General features: G+C 37.9%; 1 protein-coding gene across 1 annotated transcript; it reads right to left on the reverse strand.

The window, feature by feature from the left end:
• Positions 1–5761: 5761 nt before the first annotated feature.
• Positions 5762–14868, reverse strand: PNRC1 (proline rich nuclear receptor coactivator 1). The gene is made up of 2 exons (XM_031964536.1): positions 13761–14868; positions 5762–10903 (listed from the first exon to the last, which is right to left on the reverse strand). The coding sequence occupies exons 1-2, from the start codon at positions 14304–14306 to the stop codon at positions 10460–10462; spliced, it is 990 nt and encodes a 329-aa protein (XP_031820396.1). The 5' UTR covers positions 14307–14868; the 3' UTR covers positions 5762–10459.
• Between the last annotated feature and the right edge of the window lie 1501 nt (positions 14869–16369).

Consider the following 16369-nt stretch of genomic DNA (forward strand, 5'->3'; position numbering starts at 1 on the left):
AATTACTATTATCACATTACTGTCTTCTACCTTGCATTAAAATTAACCTTCAAAGTATAAAAAAAAAACCAAAAAATGTAGGTTGCTATATCATTAACTTATTTGAAAACAGATAAAAATTGAAACTTTTTACCTATTAAAAGTCAATAAGAATGATTTATAATTAGCATGTGTTAGCCTATCCCTGTAAGCAAACCCTCCCAGGATTTGTGTCAGACTATACTTTTTGTTAGTTCCTCTCAAACACAACTATGTGTACTTAAAATAAAACTATCTTGTTTTTAAAACAACTTGTTTTTATTATACTGTGAATACTGTATCATAGAATCATGGGTGTATAGGATTTTAAAATAGTAAATATGAACCATAGATGATGAGTTAACATCTGAAAAAACTCAATTTTTATAGGAGCTAGATCTCTGATTTTATTGATGTATTTCCAGATGAAGAAACTCATAATAATTTTTCTGTACCTTCTCTTCAACTTAAAAATCTTAAGAGAGTTGTTTAAAATCTGAGAAATTGTGATTTCCTCAGGGTCACAAAGCTCCTGTGTGTCAGAGGGAGAGCTCAAATCTAAGCCTTTCTGACTTCAAGACCAGCTGTATTCATTGTATCATTTTAACTCTAATCCAGGGTACACCACACATTAGTGAGTGCTAATAAATCAAACCCTAATTCGAGGATTTTGTATATAACAGCAGCTGAGTGCAATGTTTTAAAATCAGTTTTTACAATTTCATTTCATATCATAAAAATTTGACAAACTGCAATATTAGATATAATTTATTGAGTTTTCTGGTTAACTGAATGAGGGTCAACCAGAAAATCTATTTTAGTCCTTTGGTGAAGCAAACAAAGCCTCTTCTACTTCCCCTCCAGCCCACTCCTTTTGAAATAAGAAAATACTTTAATTTTAAAGTATTTAAAAGACTTTTAAGAGAGTAAAAGATTAAGAACAAAAGCTACAATTTTGAAAAATGAATTGCGTGGTAATATTGATACTTTTTAACTTACTTAAGGCCGTTGTTTTTCTACAAACCCTGAAGACATTAGGGAAAAGTTTCCCTGATTACTTCAACAAATGGAAATATCTCTTAGCTTCATCTCGAATATAATAGAAAGGAGATCTCTTGAAAGAAGTGATCCAAGTGGAATTGAATAGAGTTAGAAAAATGATTCTCTAAAGCTATACCAAAAGTTAATATCCTGCATGATGAAGCAAACTGTTAAATTGTTACTTCTGGACCCTTTGCTCAGTCACGACTGTGAAATACTTTTTGTTCCAAGAATAAATTATGTCTTCTAAATGGCATATTAGAGAAATGTCCAGCGGTATGAGAAAATACTTAGATTTAGAATAAGATTAATACAAATATTTCTGTAGGCTTATTCTTGCAACAGAGTACAGAATTTCTTCATACTTTTTACTTTCCCAAATGTATGTCTTTTTCTGCCCTAATGGACATAATTTCTTTGTTGAATACTGCATCAGAATCATTATTCACATCAATTATTCTTGGCTCAGTAGATGTAGATGATGTTGATTAAGTTGAATGTGCACTAAAAGTTGAAAGATTCCCACTTCTCATCAAGTCCTGGATATGATTTTTTTTTAATCTAAAACTAGAGTTAGGAAAGTAGACAGAGGGATATGACAACTTGAGGGTTTGAGTTACTTTGTTTCCAGTTAATTATAGAATCTTAATGCTGGAAAAAAGTTTAAAAGATTCTTTAAGCCATTTGTTCCATAGAAGAAGAAATTTTTAAATGGTGATTGAATGATTGGTTCTAGATCATGCAATTAGCTAGTGTTAGATGTAGAACCCAGGACTCATGACTTCTAGTCCAATGCTGTTTTTACTGCAGTGCAGACTTACACATGCGAAGAATCGCTGACATCTCCTCACTTAGATGAGGTTAAGACTGCTTTCAGGAGAATCATATTGATATATACTGGAAGTACCTTCGAGAGATGTTGGAACATGTGGTGATATTTTTTTAATTCATTCCAGTCTACTAATTATGTGTTAATGGCAGTCTTTTGGACTGGCTTCAGCTCTCTTCAAAAATCCAGATCCAAAGCCATTTTTTTTCTCCTCTTGGCTCTTTTGCTGGTGGTTGAATTTTTTGCTGAGAAAACCTGGTGAGAGAATTCTGTAATAAGAGCACTTGGGCATTCCCCTTCACCAGAAATTCTCCCACTTCCTAATACTGATATGTGGCCCTGTGGGAAAATAGGACTTGGTTTTTGGCGTCTGTACTTGTTCTTTTCATCAGTGAAAATGCTGGAAAATTCTGAACTAGTGAATTCCAAAGAGTTAGGACAGTGGGCATCCCAGTGTCTCAGAATTAAGTTTTGTAGCTAGCTAAGTACTTAATACCTGGAGAGTAAGGGGTTTCCTTTGAGACCTAGCTCAGCAGTGAATGAGGAGGACTCATTCAGGTAGAGATTCTGTATTTGGATGTGAACTTGGTGGAACCAATGTTGTGCAGAAACGGTGCTAGGTGAGTCCACTCTCTCCAGAAACCAAGATTGTATAAAGGTGTATGTGAGTGATATGTCTATTTTCATTCTTGTTTATATCTTTAAATGTCTCTTTGTGAAAGCTAACTGATGCCAAGTGGTTCAGTGAAGTTATACTTACTGTAACTAGCTATGAGGAAAGAAACAGCTAGTGGGGAATAAGCAAATAGTTTTAGAGAAGAGGTATTCCTAAACCCTTCAAGGTGACCCCTAGAACCTTGTGGGCAAATGTAGTAGGCCTGGCTCTGGGAGAACAAGGTCAGAATATACCCATTGCACTACTCTTAATATGATACTACTTGAAGTAAAATGACAGAAGATCTTTTGTTAATGAATGCATTCAATTGATGTGAAAGTTCAGTTTGTATGTTGAAAACCACTAGAGGGCATCAAAACTTATTTTCATTTTCATTTTTTCCCTCCAAATCTGGTTCCTGTAGGAACTTGGAACACAAATGACAGGTTAGAAAGGGCATTCAAGCTCATCTAATTCAATCATCTCATTTTACAAAATAGGAAAGTGAAGCCCAGAGAAGTGAAGTGATGTGCCTTAGATCACACAAGTATTTAGTAGGAAAACTAGTGGCTGAATGCCAAGTCCAAATCCAGTGCTCTTTCTACTATGATACTTCAATACTGTTTAATTTGTGTGTGATTATGTTATTATATATAACCTTTAGATTTAAAAGGATACTTTAGACAATTATTGGTAACAATGTATTAGAAACTTGATTATATGGAAATCTGCTCTGGAATAGTTTGTGGAAATAGCTAATTATTTGACAAAAATCCCACAATAGTATTCTTTCCTACTAAAGGAAAGCTGAATTCTACTTTTTGCTCTTCCATTTTATTACTCAAAAGTATAGTCGTGTCACTTCTCTATCCTCCTGTTTATCCATTTGTAAAATAGTATTCTTCTTGCTAAAGAATTATTTCAAAGTTGCAACTTTATCTTCTGAGTTAATTACTATTTGAACCTTCGCCTTATGTAATCTCATCTGAACCCAACTCAAATAAAAAGAATGCCTCTTTATAAGTAATCCATCATATTTCCACCAATCTTCCCCTCCCATTTATATTTATAGATGCTTAGTAAAATTAAAAAATATAATCTATATGAACTTGAAAAGCTTTGTCTCATATGAAAAGAAAAGCTAGCTTTAAATTTGTACAAACAATTGTGTAGTAATGAAATCTGTTAATATAAATTACCATAATAGAAAGTGAATTTTTAAAAATCTTAAAGAACAAATGAAAAACTAATTTCAGTGGCTTTAATAAATAGGACCTTTCTTAACCAAACTGATAAAACTGTGTACACTTATTACTTCCACTTTTCCCTATTCTATTCTTTAATCCTCTTCAATATTTAGAATTTAACCTTCATCACTTATCTGAAATGTAACTCTCCAAAGTAGCCAATGATTGTTTTAATTATCAAATCTGAGGGTTTTTTCTTAGTCTTCATCCTTCATGACCTCTCTGTTGGATTTGCCTGTCTTGACCATCTGCCCCTCCTGGATATTCCTCCTCTCTGGCTTGACACTACTGTCTCCTCATTTTCCCTTACCAGTTTGCTCCTTCTAGATTTCCTTTTCTGTTTCATTATCCCTATTAGACCATATAATATGGTGTTCCCCAAGGCTCTGTCCTACACTCTCTTATTTCTCTACACTTTCTTTTGGTGACCTCATTAGTTGCCATGGATTTAAATGTCATTTCTTTGCCAATGACTAGTCTACTTCCCTATCAGATGTCCCAGAGACATCTCAAACTCAATACTTAAAAGAGAATTCTCTTTATTACCTGCCCTTCCTCTTCCCCAACTCCTTTCTCTTCAAAATTTCTCTATTTCCGTTGGAAGATTTTTCTAGTCTCCCACATTTATAACCTCATCATTAGCGCTGACTCTTCACTCTCAAAACCTCACCCTACATGTCTCATTCAATTACCAAATCTTGCCATTTCTACCCTCAGAACATCCTTCTCACTGGACATCTCTCCCTTCTCACAGCTCTTCTCACATGCCTTAATCCTTTTACCCAGATTGTGAAAATAGCCTTCTAACTGATTTCCCTCTTTCAAGTACATTGTTACAGTTGTTGTTAGGTCATTTCAATTGAATCTGATTCTTTGTGACCCCCTTCTCCAGCTCATTTGGCAAATGAGTAAATTTAAGCAAACAGGGTTAAATAATTTGTCTAAGGTCACACCCTAGTAAGTGTCTAAGGTTTGAACTTGGGTCATCCTGACTCAAGGCCCCCTGCACCATTTAGTTGCCCTTCCTTTCAAAGTAATTTTACTTAAGCAAAGATCAGCCCATACCACTCCCTTAATCAATCAACTCTAGAGGCTCTAGGATAAAATACAAACTCTGTTTAGCTTTTTAAAACTTTTACCACTTGACCTCTTATCTGTCCATTCTTATTGGACATTACTTTCCTGTTGTTAAATCAGCCAATTTTTCCTCTTTATTCCCTTGTATCTGACATTCCTAATTTCCATCTCTCTGACTTTCCCACTGGCCATTTACTCATGCCTAGCATGTACTTTCTCATTTCTAGCTCATAAAATTGCTTTCTTCCAGCAAAAGGATTCCTAGTACTGCCTTCGATAGTATGAACTCTTTCCTAGGGCCCTTCAATTGCTGGTGCCTTCCCTACTTATTATATTTAACTACTTTGCATTTATTTGTTTTCATTCTATTTTATTCTGTATATATTTGTATTTGTATTCCCTATTAGAATGTAAGCTTCTTTTGAGGAATGATTTTTATCTACAAATATATAACAAAGTTGATTTTTACTTCTCAGACTGATTGTCTTACATAATAAACTTATCAACTAGTCCAACTCTCATTTTAAAGTGCTATAGTTTTCTAGGAAACTTTAGTTCACTGATAGGAATATCAGAGGACACCACCTAGGTAATTAACCCAGTGTAATTTTGGCAAGCTTTAGCCAAGAAATTATAATTTGAACCTTGAAAAGTTCAAGCAACTGTAAAACAAATTTAGGAATAATAACTTTGAAAAGGCCTGAGAAGTCATTTTTCCTCACAGGATTTTGTCTTTATTTTTTAAGCTAACAATACATAGAATATTCATTAAATTTAATTTTCTATCTCTGAAAGCAGGGAATAAAAGTGTATTTTCTCAACTCCTCCCTTCCCCCCAAAAAAAGATTTTGTCTTTAAAATTGTTTAAATGTACTTTGTTGTTATAGTTTTTGCTACTTAAAAAAAAAAAGTATACAAAGTAAAAAAAAAAAAAAATTAAGATTTAAACAAAGGTTGAGTATGGTGGCAAATGCCTGCATTGTCTGCTGAGAGGTTGAGGTTGGAAGATCTCTACTGCAAGGCTTAATATAGATCAGGTGTCTGCACTAAATTGGGCATCAGAATAGTTAAGACCCTAGGAAGAGAAGAGGCTGTTCCAGACTGTCTTAGAGAAGTAAACTATGCAAGTCTGCCATATGAAGTAGATTAAAGTTCCCTGGTGGCTTGCAAATGACCTGTACTTCAAATGTGGGTCTTTAGGGACTCTTGTCTCAAAAAAAAAAAAAAAAATTTTTTTTTTAAATTGAAGCAGTCTCTCACATAAAATATTCTCACTAAGTTACCTATCATTTCTAAGCTTTTCAATGATAAATCTAATTTCTGACTTGCTACTATGACAGTCTTTCTGAAAATAACAATATGGAGTTTTTGGAGAACCTGTTTTCAGAGGTAAATATGATTTATGGGAGAGAATGCTAGGACATCCAGTCAGGAGACCTGAATTCTAGTTCTGACTGCCATACACAACTTCTCTAGGTTTGTTCATTTTATCTGGAAACTGAAAAGGGCCAGTTTCTTCAATGGAATGATCCCTAAAATTTCTATAATAATCTGAAGTATGGTAAATTCTAAAGAATTACAAAAGCCAAGTTGTATATTCTAAGGAGAGACAAAGCAGAACTAGGTAAATAAGCCTAGATATTTGTGAGGCCCAAATTTAAATTTATTGGGTTTAACATTTTTCTTTTGAAAATGCAACTAAACTACTTAGGATTAAATTGGATATATCATATGATGACTGAAGGAAGTAAGCATGATTTGCCTGGACAAAACTCACGTGAGACACAAAAGTTATGTTTTAATGTTCTGTCAGGCTCCAGAAGGTAGATCTATAAACAAGGGTGGAATCACTCACTCACTATGTATTTAACAAGTACCTGTCCTGTAGAGTCTATGCTAGATCGGACTACTGATTTTCTATGCTAGAGTCTAGAAAATGCAGTGGAGCAAATCTGAGCTCTATATAAGGAAAAAGTTTCTAACCATTAGCATGGTCCAAAAATTGAATGGACTGCACTAATCAAGCAGTAGGTTGTCCCATACATTGCTCCTGGGAGATTGTACAAGTCAGGTAAAGGTAGAATTTGATAGTGTCTGAGATTTCTTCCAACTGTCCCTTTTGTGATGGTCATTCACACCACAATGCAAAAATCTTGAATCAAAGTGCTTTCTTCTTTTGGGATGTTTTGTTGAAATTTTTAGTTTGTGGAGAACAATTTTTGAGTGTAGTATTTAATATATATTTAACTTTTGAACAAATGTAGAATTACAGTTTTAAACCTGAAAATCAGTAGTCCGATCTACATTAAAGAGATGAGGAGATTGAATTGTTCAAATTCAAATAGCTATTCTATGGCATATTCAAGAATTGGAGACTTAAAGTTTTCTAATACCCCTATAGCATAAATATTTGTAAAGGGAGCCTCAAAAGAATCAAAAGCTAGCTTTGTATGGTGAAGATTGAAACACATGCAAACGCAAATGAAATCTTATAACCTATTAATGACCAAATTATATATAGGATACCTGTAACAAAAATTATTCTCCTTAAATTTAAAACCTTTTGCTGTCTCTCCCTTGCCCTGGTCCTTTGACCCTTCCATCAGAATAACTTGAATGTCTTTACTATTTTTCCCTCTCTTCCATTTTCAAAATTTAGTGAAGACAAACAAAGCATATTATGAGCTATAAAGTTTCATGTTCAAGAAAGAGCAATGTTTTTGGGGGGTTCAGGACCTTAAGTTCAAATTCCTACTGTGTTGCTTAGCTATGTGACCTTCAGCAAGGAACTGCCTTTTTTGAGTGTTTTTCTGGCATATAAAATTACAAGGTTAGACTATATAATCTCTCCGAGTGGGCTTTCATGTACTTGTTTTAAGAATACTGGGAGTACCATATTGGCTTAATGGCAGCAAATATTTGTGAGGCCTAAATGGCAGCAAAATATTGTTATTATACAAGATACATGAAAAATGCCATTTCTTGGATACATTTTTATATGAACCAGATTTGGGGCAAGTGGATAGGATACAACCCTAATTCAGATTAAAGTATTCTTAGATAATTTTTATGCTCTAAGGAAAACTACAGAATGCACTTGTATTTCTAAAAAATCTTAATAGCTGTGTTTCAAAATCTTGAATGACATACTAAGATTATGTATCAGAATCAATAGTTCAATTTAAAAAAAAAAAGTATTCTTTATTTTGACTTAACATATCACTTGGACCCTCTTTAAAGAAGTACTGAGGTCTAATTAAGCATAACCTGAAACTTGTACCTTAGATCTTAGTGCTCTATTTTCAGCTGAGTTTCCTTACTTGAAAAATAGAAACTTTATATGCTTAATTGATAAGTGAATAAAATTGCTTTGGTTTCCTAGTAAATATTCTATTATTAGTGATAATTAAGTAACCACGCTTTACATTACAACAAGGTACTTGAATAGGATCTATGTAGAAAAAGTTAATATAGATCATTTAAGCCAAGGCAAATGTGAACTCAATTAAAGCAGCTCTAGTTTACTAAAAAGTGGTTATTAATGGTAGCTATGTATATGACATGCTGCATTTAAGTCATCCTAAGTATATACAAAACTATACTACTTTTTTAAAAATTCATATTGATAAGAATATATAACTCTAATTTCCTTCTACTTAAGATTTTGAGTTTACTTTAGTGACCAAGGTCATCTTTCAGTCCTTTTCTCAATCTCCATCATCTTACTCCTTTATCACTAGCCTAAGCCTGGAAGACATATGCAAACATAGTCTCAGTTAAGTGAAACAAAATCTAATTTATATCATAGGAAAGAGTGGAAATAATGAATTTCAAGGCATTGTGTACTTAAATTCTGAATTTACCATACATTAGGTTTTAAAATTTTTAGCCTGCAAATAAATTTTTCTCCTTAGGAAAAAAAAGGCCCTCAATTACTGCTTTTAAAGGATTAAACACTGTTCTTTAATATAATACCACTATTTCAGGATCAGGAGAGAACTGTGACATACTCAAAAGAATTAGTAGAATCCTTGGGAAAAGCCCAGTTTCCTGGTTTCAATGAGTTTCTCAATCTATAAATGGGAACAAGGATGTAATTTTCAGTCACAAGCAGGTTTAAGATTTCTAATATTAAGACTCAAAGGGTCAGTCTTTGTGAATAAGAACCTATACAAAGTGCTATAGAATGTTCAGGAATTGTGATCAAACCAAACTATTTTTGGAAAAAAATTAAGCCTTATTTTCTAAATCCAGTTATATATACTGCTATCCTTGTTCAAAATCTTTTATAATAAATGCCTTTTTAGCATTCATCAATATATTTTAAAAATAACAGTATTTTTAAAGAATCATATCCTCTTAGAAATAAATTTTTACAAGTACAAATAAATGTACTATATATTTTCACCACTCTAAAGTGTGGAACATTTTAAAACATATGTTAATGGCCATGTTAATATGTACATAAGATACTACCCTAGTCTGTTTTATCTTTACCTTGTTAGCTGTGGTTGTAAATTACAGGGAGATTAAGTCCTCCTTTATCAATTAGTTTCAGATTTTTTTAACTGATGTGGTCTTTGGACTGATGTAGAATTCTATGCAGGGTTACTTCCTAAGAAATATGTAGTTTCCCAAATCAATTGCCCTCTACTCATACCTTTTACCCGAAATCCAGATCCTTTCTCTACCTTATCCCAACCCCCCAAAACTTTCAGAGCAGATAGAAAAAGATCATGTCACTTGCATGTTTCAACTATAAATTGCTAATTCAAATACAAAGACCCAGCCAAAATTAAATAGTCTAGTTTGAAAACAATCCAACCCCACCCACATTTTTTGTCCTCCTTCCCTCCCCCCTTCTCTTACCCCTACCCTCCCAAACCAGACCCACACATTCAAGGACAGAAAGCATTCAAACAGAAAGACACAAGACTTGTTTAAAGGGGAGGCCAAATTATTATTTTAAAATTTGAATACAACCAATTTTTCTGGCATTAAAGCAAGTTAGAAATGCTTTAAAATAACTGGATCTTGACCAAACACAAAGTTAACCTTGGTAAAATTGGAAACAATAGTTTTACCAATATTTGTGATCAGAAAGCGGAAATCTATTTTAGAGCAACACATAAACCTCATGTTTACAATGATTGTGCCACAGAGTTAAAATTTCAGTAGTGCATTTAGTAAATTGTTCACATTTAGATCTTCACTTTGAAATGAGATAACTGTTTCTCCTTGAAAAGTTCTCAGAATACCTTGTGCAAATGCATCAGTCATCCATGTGCCTTAGCACACATTAAACTTTTCCATTTTATATATACAAAACACCTACCATTTAAGGCAGTGCAAAATACTTTCATAACAAAACTATAATGTACCTCTCAGGATATGAACAATATACACATATTACATGGTATACAGTATTTACAAAATATAAAATACAAGTTTGAATGACATTTTTAAAACTGTCTTTTGCACTTCTGGTCACAAGGCAAATATCAATTTCTGAACTGATTTTTTTTTAAAGTATCCAGAACCTTGAAAAACTTATGTTTTGTTTTGTTTTTGTACATAGTTTGAATCTGGAGACTAAGCTTGAACTTTTAAGAGAGTTTTCAAATGAACTGCCATCAGCTCCCTATTTTGGCTGGAATTTTCAAAAGTGCTCCCCATCCAATGACTTGGAGGTTTTGGAAGGACGCTAGGAGAAGGTGGATCACTAAACTTTGCCCCAGCATAATTTTCCTTTTGGCTCACTTCAGTTTGAAAAGCTGATTTCTTCAGATTCATGTTTTTGATGTTCTCAGTATTTTTAAAAGGCTTTTTCTCCTGCTTCTGAATGGTTTCCGATGCTACAGAATCCTGCCAAAAGTTATTTTCATTTCTTTTTGCAGAGCTGATCTTGGTTAGTGGTATATTACATTTGCTTTTCTGTCTGTTAATCTTTGGTTGTTCACACAAATGTATACTGTGAACAAGTTGGCCAGGGGGAATGATAATCTTCTCAGACTTTCCCATCTTTGATTTAAAAACCTACAAAGACAAAGAACATAAAATGAATCTTATTCCAGTCTTAAGATATTCTCATTTCATTTAAATATGTACCTTTTGTTACTATATCTTTGGACCTTGCTTAAAAAAGGCTTCCTCATCTCAGTTCTGTATAGGATAATATATCTAGCTTGGCCATGATTAGTGGCTTACAGCAGAGGTGTTTATTCTAGGTTCTAATGAATTGATTTTCAAACTTTTGGCAACTCTATTTTCATACAATCGATTTCCTTAGTGATCCTGATGGGGGATACAAGTTTCAGGGTTCACCCCCATTAGATTTTACCAGATTGCCAACAGGGTCCACAACATAGACTATTAGAACTTTTTTTTTTTTTTTTTAAAAGAGTAGAATATTGTAAGTGCAATTAAGTATTCCAATTAAATTCATTTGCATGAATTATATATTAGAGTAGAAAGATCTGGAATACAGATTCCAGCCTCAACCACTAGTTAGAATGATGTGATGGCAAATCACTTCATGTCTCTATGGGTCTCAGTGTGCTCATTTGTAAAAGGAGAGACAGCAACTACATTAAAAATCCCTTTTATAGCATTTTTTCAATGGACACTGGCACTTCTTGACCACAGAGTATCAAGAAGAGCAAATTTGTTAATACCTCATATATTAAAGATGAGGAAACTGAGGCCCAGGCAGATCAAAGTGCCTGGCCAAGATAACTGAGATCTTAACTCAAACTCAGATTTCATTCAAAATCAATTGTTCATACTGCTATTTAACTTGATTTGTGCCCCGAAAGGCATGATAGAAAAAGAAGCAATCCTGTAACCATCCAAGTTGCTGGGAGATAAAAAAAAGTCAGATAATTACACTACACAATAATGTGATGTATAGGTCACTTTTTTTTTTTTTTTGCAATAGGCAAAAAGGTTAATTTCTAGTGAAAATTATTATAGAAAAATATACTAATTTGTAGAGAATATCAGTTAGCCCTATCTTTCAGGGACACACAAAAATTTGTCAATATGACTACAGAAAAGCCCCTACAAATTCTAAAATCATGCCTCATTTTTCTCCATGTGATAAGTCTTTATTATTTTTGTGTTTTTTTTGTTTTCTTTTTTACTTTGGCCAATCTTTTGGCCAGTTTTCTTCTCCTTTCTACAATGTACTTGCCTTCATCTATTATAAAGGCATTCTTAATTGGGGCTCAAAGTAGTTTGTCAACCTTTGTAGATAATGTTCAGGATTCCTAAAGAGGTGCTGTCAGGGATTAGAAAGATACAACTCAAGGCTGTTCCCCACAAGAAATTTACAAGGTTTAAGGAAATGAAACAATATCTCCTTTTGTCCTCATTAGAAATCGACATTAGCAATGCTTTGTTCCACTCCAGCTCATTTGGTTCAAGCTCAAATCAAATCCGTTTATCTCCTTCAGGTAAAAAAAAAAACAAAAAAAAAACTGTCCGACTCTTAAATTTTGTCGCCTACCTCAGTTCTCAGTTCAAGTTAGAAGTTATTTAACCACAAGACTTCGCACATAAGGACAATAACTACTTTAAATGAATGTGTTTGCGATGCAGTGGATTTCAAGTCAGAGCGACCAGCATTCAAATGCGGTTTATCATTCACTACCTATGTGACCTTGGGCAAGTCACAGACCAAAGGAGAGGTTTGGACTAAGGGACCCCTTTAAGGTCCTCTTCCCGCTCTTAAGACTAAATGAATTATTAATCTAAGCCGAATTTTATCTATTTCCGGACAAAGCAAAGCTTAAAAAAAAATCAATTAGCCAATCACTCTTCCCAAGATCTCCCTTCGTGTGTCTCCTTCAAAAAGCAAAAATCCTAGTTAACCTAGTCTACACATCGCCTTTCTAAGCAATTCTGAAGGGGAAAAAAGTCTGGATCCAAAGGATAAGAATTCCTAAGGGAGAGGATCAGTTTATGGCCTCCCTGAGGGCGACTGTCGAAACAATTAAACTATTGCCAGCAGCTCGCTATACTTAAAAAGAGATGCCTTCCAAATGATTCCGTGGAAGATGCCAATTAAGTTATCACTGTAGGTTAACAGTTTCAAAACGGGATACACACTATTAAAAAAAAAAAAAAAGTCTAGAGCTGCAAATGGGGTGAATGTTCCTAGCCTGGCAGAAGCAAAAGAAGTGTGTGTTTGGGGGTGGGGGGAGATACAAAAGAAACGAAACAAAAAAAACCCTCATCCAGAAAAAGGGGGGAAGGAAACCGACGTGAGCGCGCCGCTCCGACCAGTACGCGCGCCCCCGCCAAAGCCGAGGGTTTGGAAACCGAAACGGAGTGGTTCCCCCCTTCTTCATGAGCCACCGAGCGCCCCGCACGTAGAGCGCACGCCCCTCCCCGCGACCGCCGCGCGCTGATGTAATTCTCTCTTCCTCCGCCTTTCCCCAGCTACCCAGGCCCCCTTTTCTCCACCTCCCTTCGCGTGCCCGGAACACCGAAAGCCCCTGGAACAACGCCAGCCGCCAGCCTTCTAAATCGGGGCTGTTGCTGGGGCAGAGCGGCTTCGCTCATTGGCTAGTTCTCAGGAACCAATCAGAGATGCAGGCGCCTCTTCTGCTCCCTCCTTCCTTACTCTCCCCTCCCCCCTTTAAGCTAAAACCAAAGCAGGCGTCACGGAAACTTCCCTCCCGAGTAAACACAGATCTTCCCCCCTCCCCTTCCTCCCCCTTCCCTCCTCCTTCCCCCCTTCCTCATTTCTCCTCCACCTCCCTTAGCTCCGAGCCCCGGCCCCTCACCACACAAGGTCGGGGGAGGGGGGGAAGGGAATGAGGCCCGGCAGCCTGCAGCCCCGGAGCTCTCAGTACCCCCCATCCCGATGGCCCGACACCGCCCCACTTACTTCCTTTCTGGTCGGTTGCGCGGGGCTGGCCGCAGCACTGCCGGACATGAGACTCCCCGGGGTGGCAGCAGAGCTCGGCTCCTCAGCCCGGGCTCCAGGAGAGGGGCCCTGGGGTGCGGCAGCGGCAGGCGCAGGGATTGGGGACCCCTGGGCTCTACTCGGGCTGCCCCCCCCTTCGAGACTCGGCCGGTGCTGCTGGTACTGATGATAGCGGCTGGGGAGCTGTCCCGCCGGGCTGGGCCGGACCTTCTTCTTTCTTCGCTTCTTAGGGGCTGCCCGGGGGTTGCAGGTGCCCGGGGGTGCCGGAGGCGGCGGCGGGGGCGCCGGAGTGGGCGGCTGTGGGGTCCGGCAGCGACTGTCACCTAGAAAGTGGAGGAGGAGGTTGGGGGGCAGAGTCCGAGGATCCGGGAGCCGGGGGAATGGAGGCGGCGGGACCGCGGTCATCATGGGGAAGTGTCCGAAGTAAGCCCGGGGGGCGAAGCCCAGCGGGGCCAGGCGGCAGCCCAGGATAAGCGGCTCCCGCTGCGGGACGGAGGCGACCGTCATGGAGCTGGCAGGTGGAGAACGGTTAGGCGATGGAGAAAAAAGTAGGAGGGAAAGGCAGAAGAGAGCGGTCGCGGGATAACAGGAGGCAGCTGCTGCTCTAGTGATGGCTACGAGAGTGCGGGAAGAGTGCGGAGCATTGCTGGGGAAGGGACAGACTTTCGGGGGGCGGCGGTGGCGGCGGCAACGGCGGCGCAGCAACAAATAGCCCCGACTTCAGCCCGGAGTGTTGTTATCGGAAACCCCGCCCCGCGTCCGCCCTCTCGGAGCCAGACAGCCAAACCGAACTCGGCGGATGGGGCCACGCCCCCTCCCGCCTCGCCGCCTCCTGCCTCCCGCCACTCCTCCGCCCCTTCAGGAAGAGACACAAACAACAGCCGCCCTGCTGCAGCCTAGCACAAAGAGCACCCACTGCGCAGGCGCCTCGGCTGGCCTCCCTCCGCTCCCCGGAACAATGAAGTTCCACGTCAGCTTCCAACCTTCCTTGTCCTGCTTTAGCGCAGCTGATTGACCCTGTATGTGGAGACCCCACGCTTGGTTTGGGGCAAGATAAAGAAAAGTGGGAGAGCCACTCGGAATAGTTCTGGCTCTGTCAATAACCTTGGCCAAATAGCTGTCCTGTGGCAGATACATCCCTTGCAAATGAGACTTTGTTGTAACAGTTTACCTGCAGAGATTTCCAAGAGCTTCCTAAGATGTTCTTTTGCAACAAGCCTATGTGATAGCTTATCCGCTTAAGAAACAATGTAGCGATAAGAAGTTTTGCCTAGAGTCAGAATAGCTCACTGTGATACTGTAAAAAAGCAGGGAGAAAATTTGGGGAAATTTGAATGACGTTAGCAGCTTAACGAAAAAGGTTTTCTACCAGCGTCCAGCAAAAGGGAATTGGGATTTTCTTTGCCCTTCACAGCTGAGATGTTGAACCGAAACTTAGCCGAAATCTAGTGAATTTTTAGACAAAGTAACTTCCAAAGAAAGGCTTTTACACCCCCGTGCAGCCTTCAAGTTCAGGGACATTTAATAGAACCCCATTCAGAGCGGGGAATACAAAAGAAATGCAAAGCACCAGTCCTGCTTTTAAAGAACCAACTGAAAGAAAGGACGAACATTTCAACTCCCTTCTTTGGAAAAAGAATGGAGATTCAGAGCACTGGTTTTGTAGTCTAGGGGACATTTACTTAACCTCACTTAGACTATTGCAAATAGACTTCCAATTTCCTTTCTCTTCCCACTCCAGTCCATCCTCCACACAGCTGCCGCAGTGATTTTCCAAAGGCGTAGTAGGTCTGTCTATGTCACCTTAGTATTCAGTAAACTCCAGTGATTCTTATTACTTTCAGGACCAAACATAAAACCCTTTGTTTTGCGCTATAAGGTCCCCACAAACGGTCCCCTTCCAACCTTTTCACTCTTACATTCTAATAATTCTCCAAACACTCTCATTCAGCCATGCAGGCCTTTCAGCTGTTATGCAGGACATTCCCCCATCTCTGAGCCTTTGCGTTGGCTGTTACACAAGCCTGGAAAGTTCTTCCAAGCTTTCAGAATCCTTAGCTTTCTTCCCCTTTAAGGTGTTTTATTCCCTCTTCATATTGTATGTAACTGATTTAACAAATTATAATAGGTCTCCATTAGAATGTAAATTTCTTTAAGAAAAGAACTGTCATTTTTCTTTGTGTAGCAGGAGCTAAGGTTTGACGCTGTAGGTGATGAGGTCTTGCCTAGCTAGCCGGGCCTTAAGTGAGCTTGGGTTCTTAAATAGGTCTTTTGTTCGAGAGGATTTTCTGTTACAGTCCCACATCTGGGGGGGAGGGGGGAAGGGTTCTAGAAACTCAACCAGAAAGCCAAATTATATCAAATCCCAGAGGTATTTCTCTTTTAAAAGATCTGCTCATACTGTAGATCTTTGTTACCTCCTTTTCAAATTAACCTGATATGGGGCACTCTCTCCCACTTCATAGGGTTTTCTCTTCCCTTGGTTCATTGTAAACTAGACTGTTATGAGGTACTCCTACTTCATAGCATCGGTCTCTTTGTTACAACTTTTAGGGTGCTAAATCCCTTTT

Source organism: Sarcophilus harrisii, chromosome 4 (genome assembly GCF_902635505.1).
Source record: "Sarcophilus harrisii chromosome 4, mSarHar1.11, whole genome shotgun sequence".
NCBI lineage: Eukaryota > Metazoa > Chordata > Mammalia > Dasyuromorphia > Dasyuridae > Sarcophilus > Sarcophilus harrisii.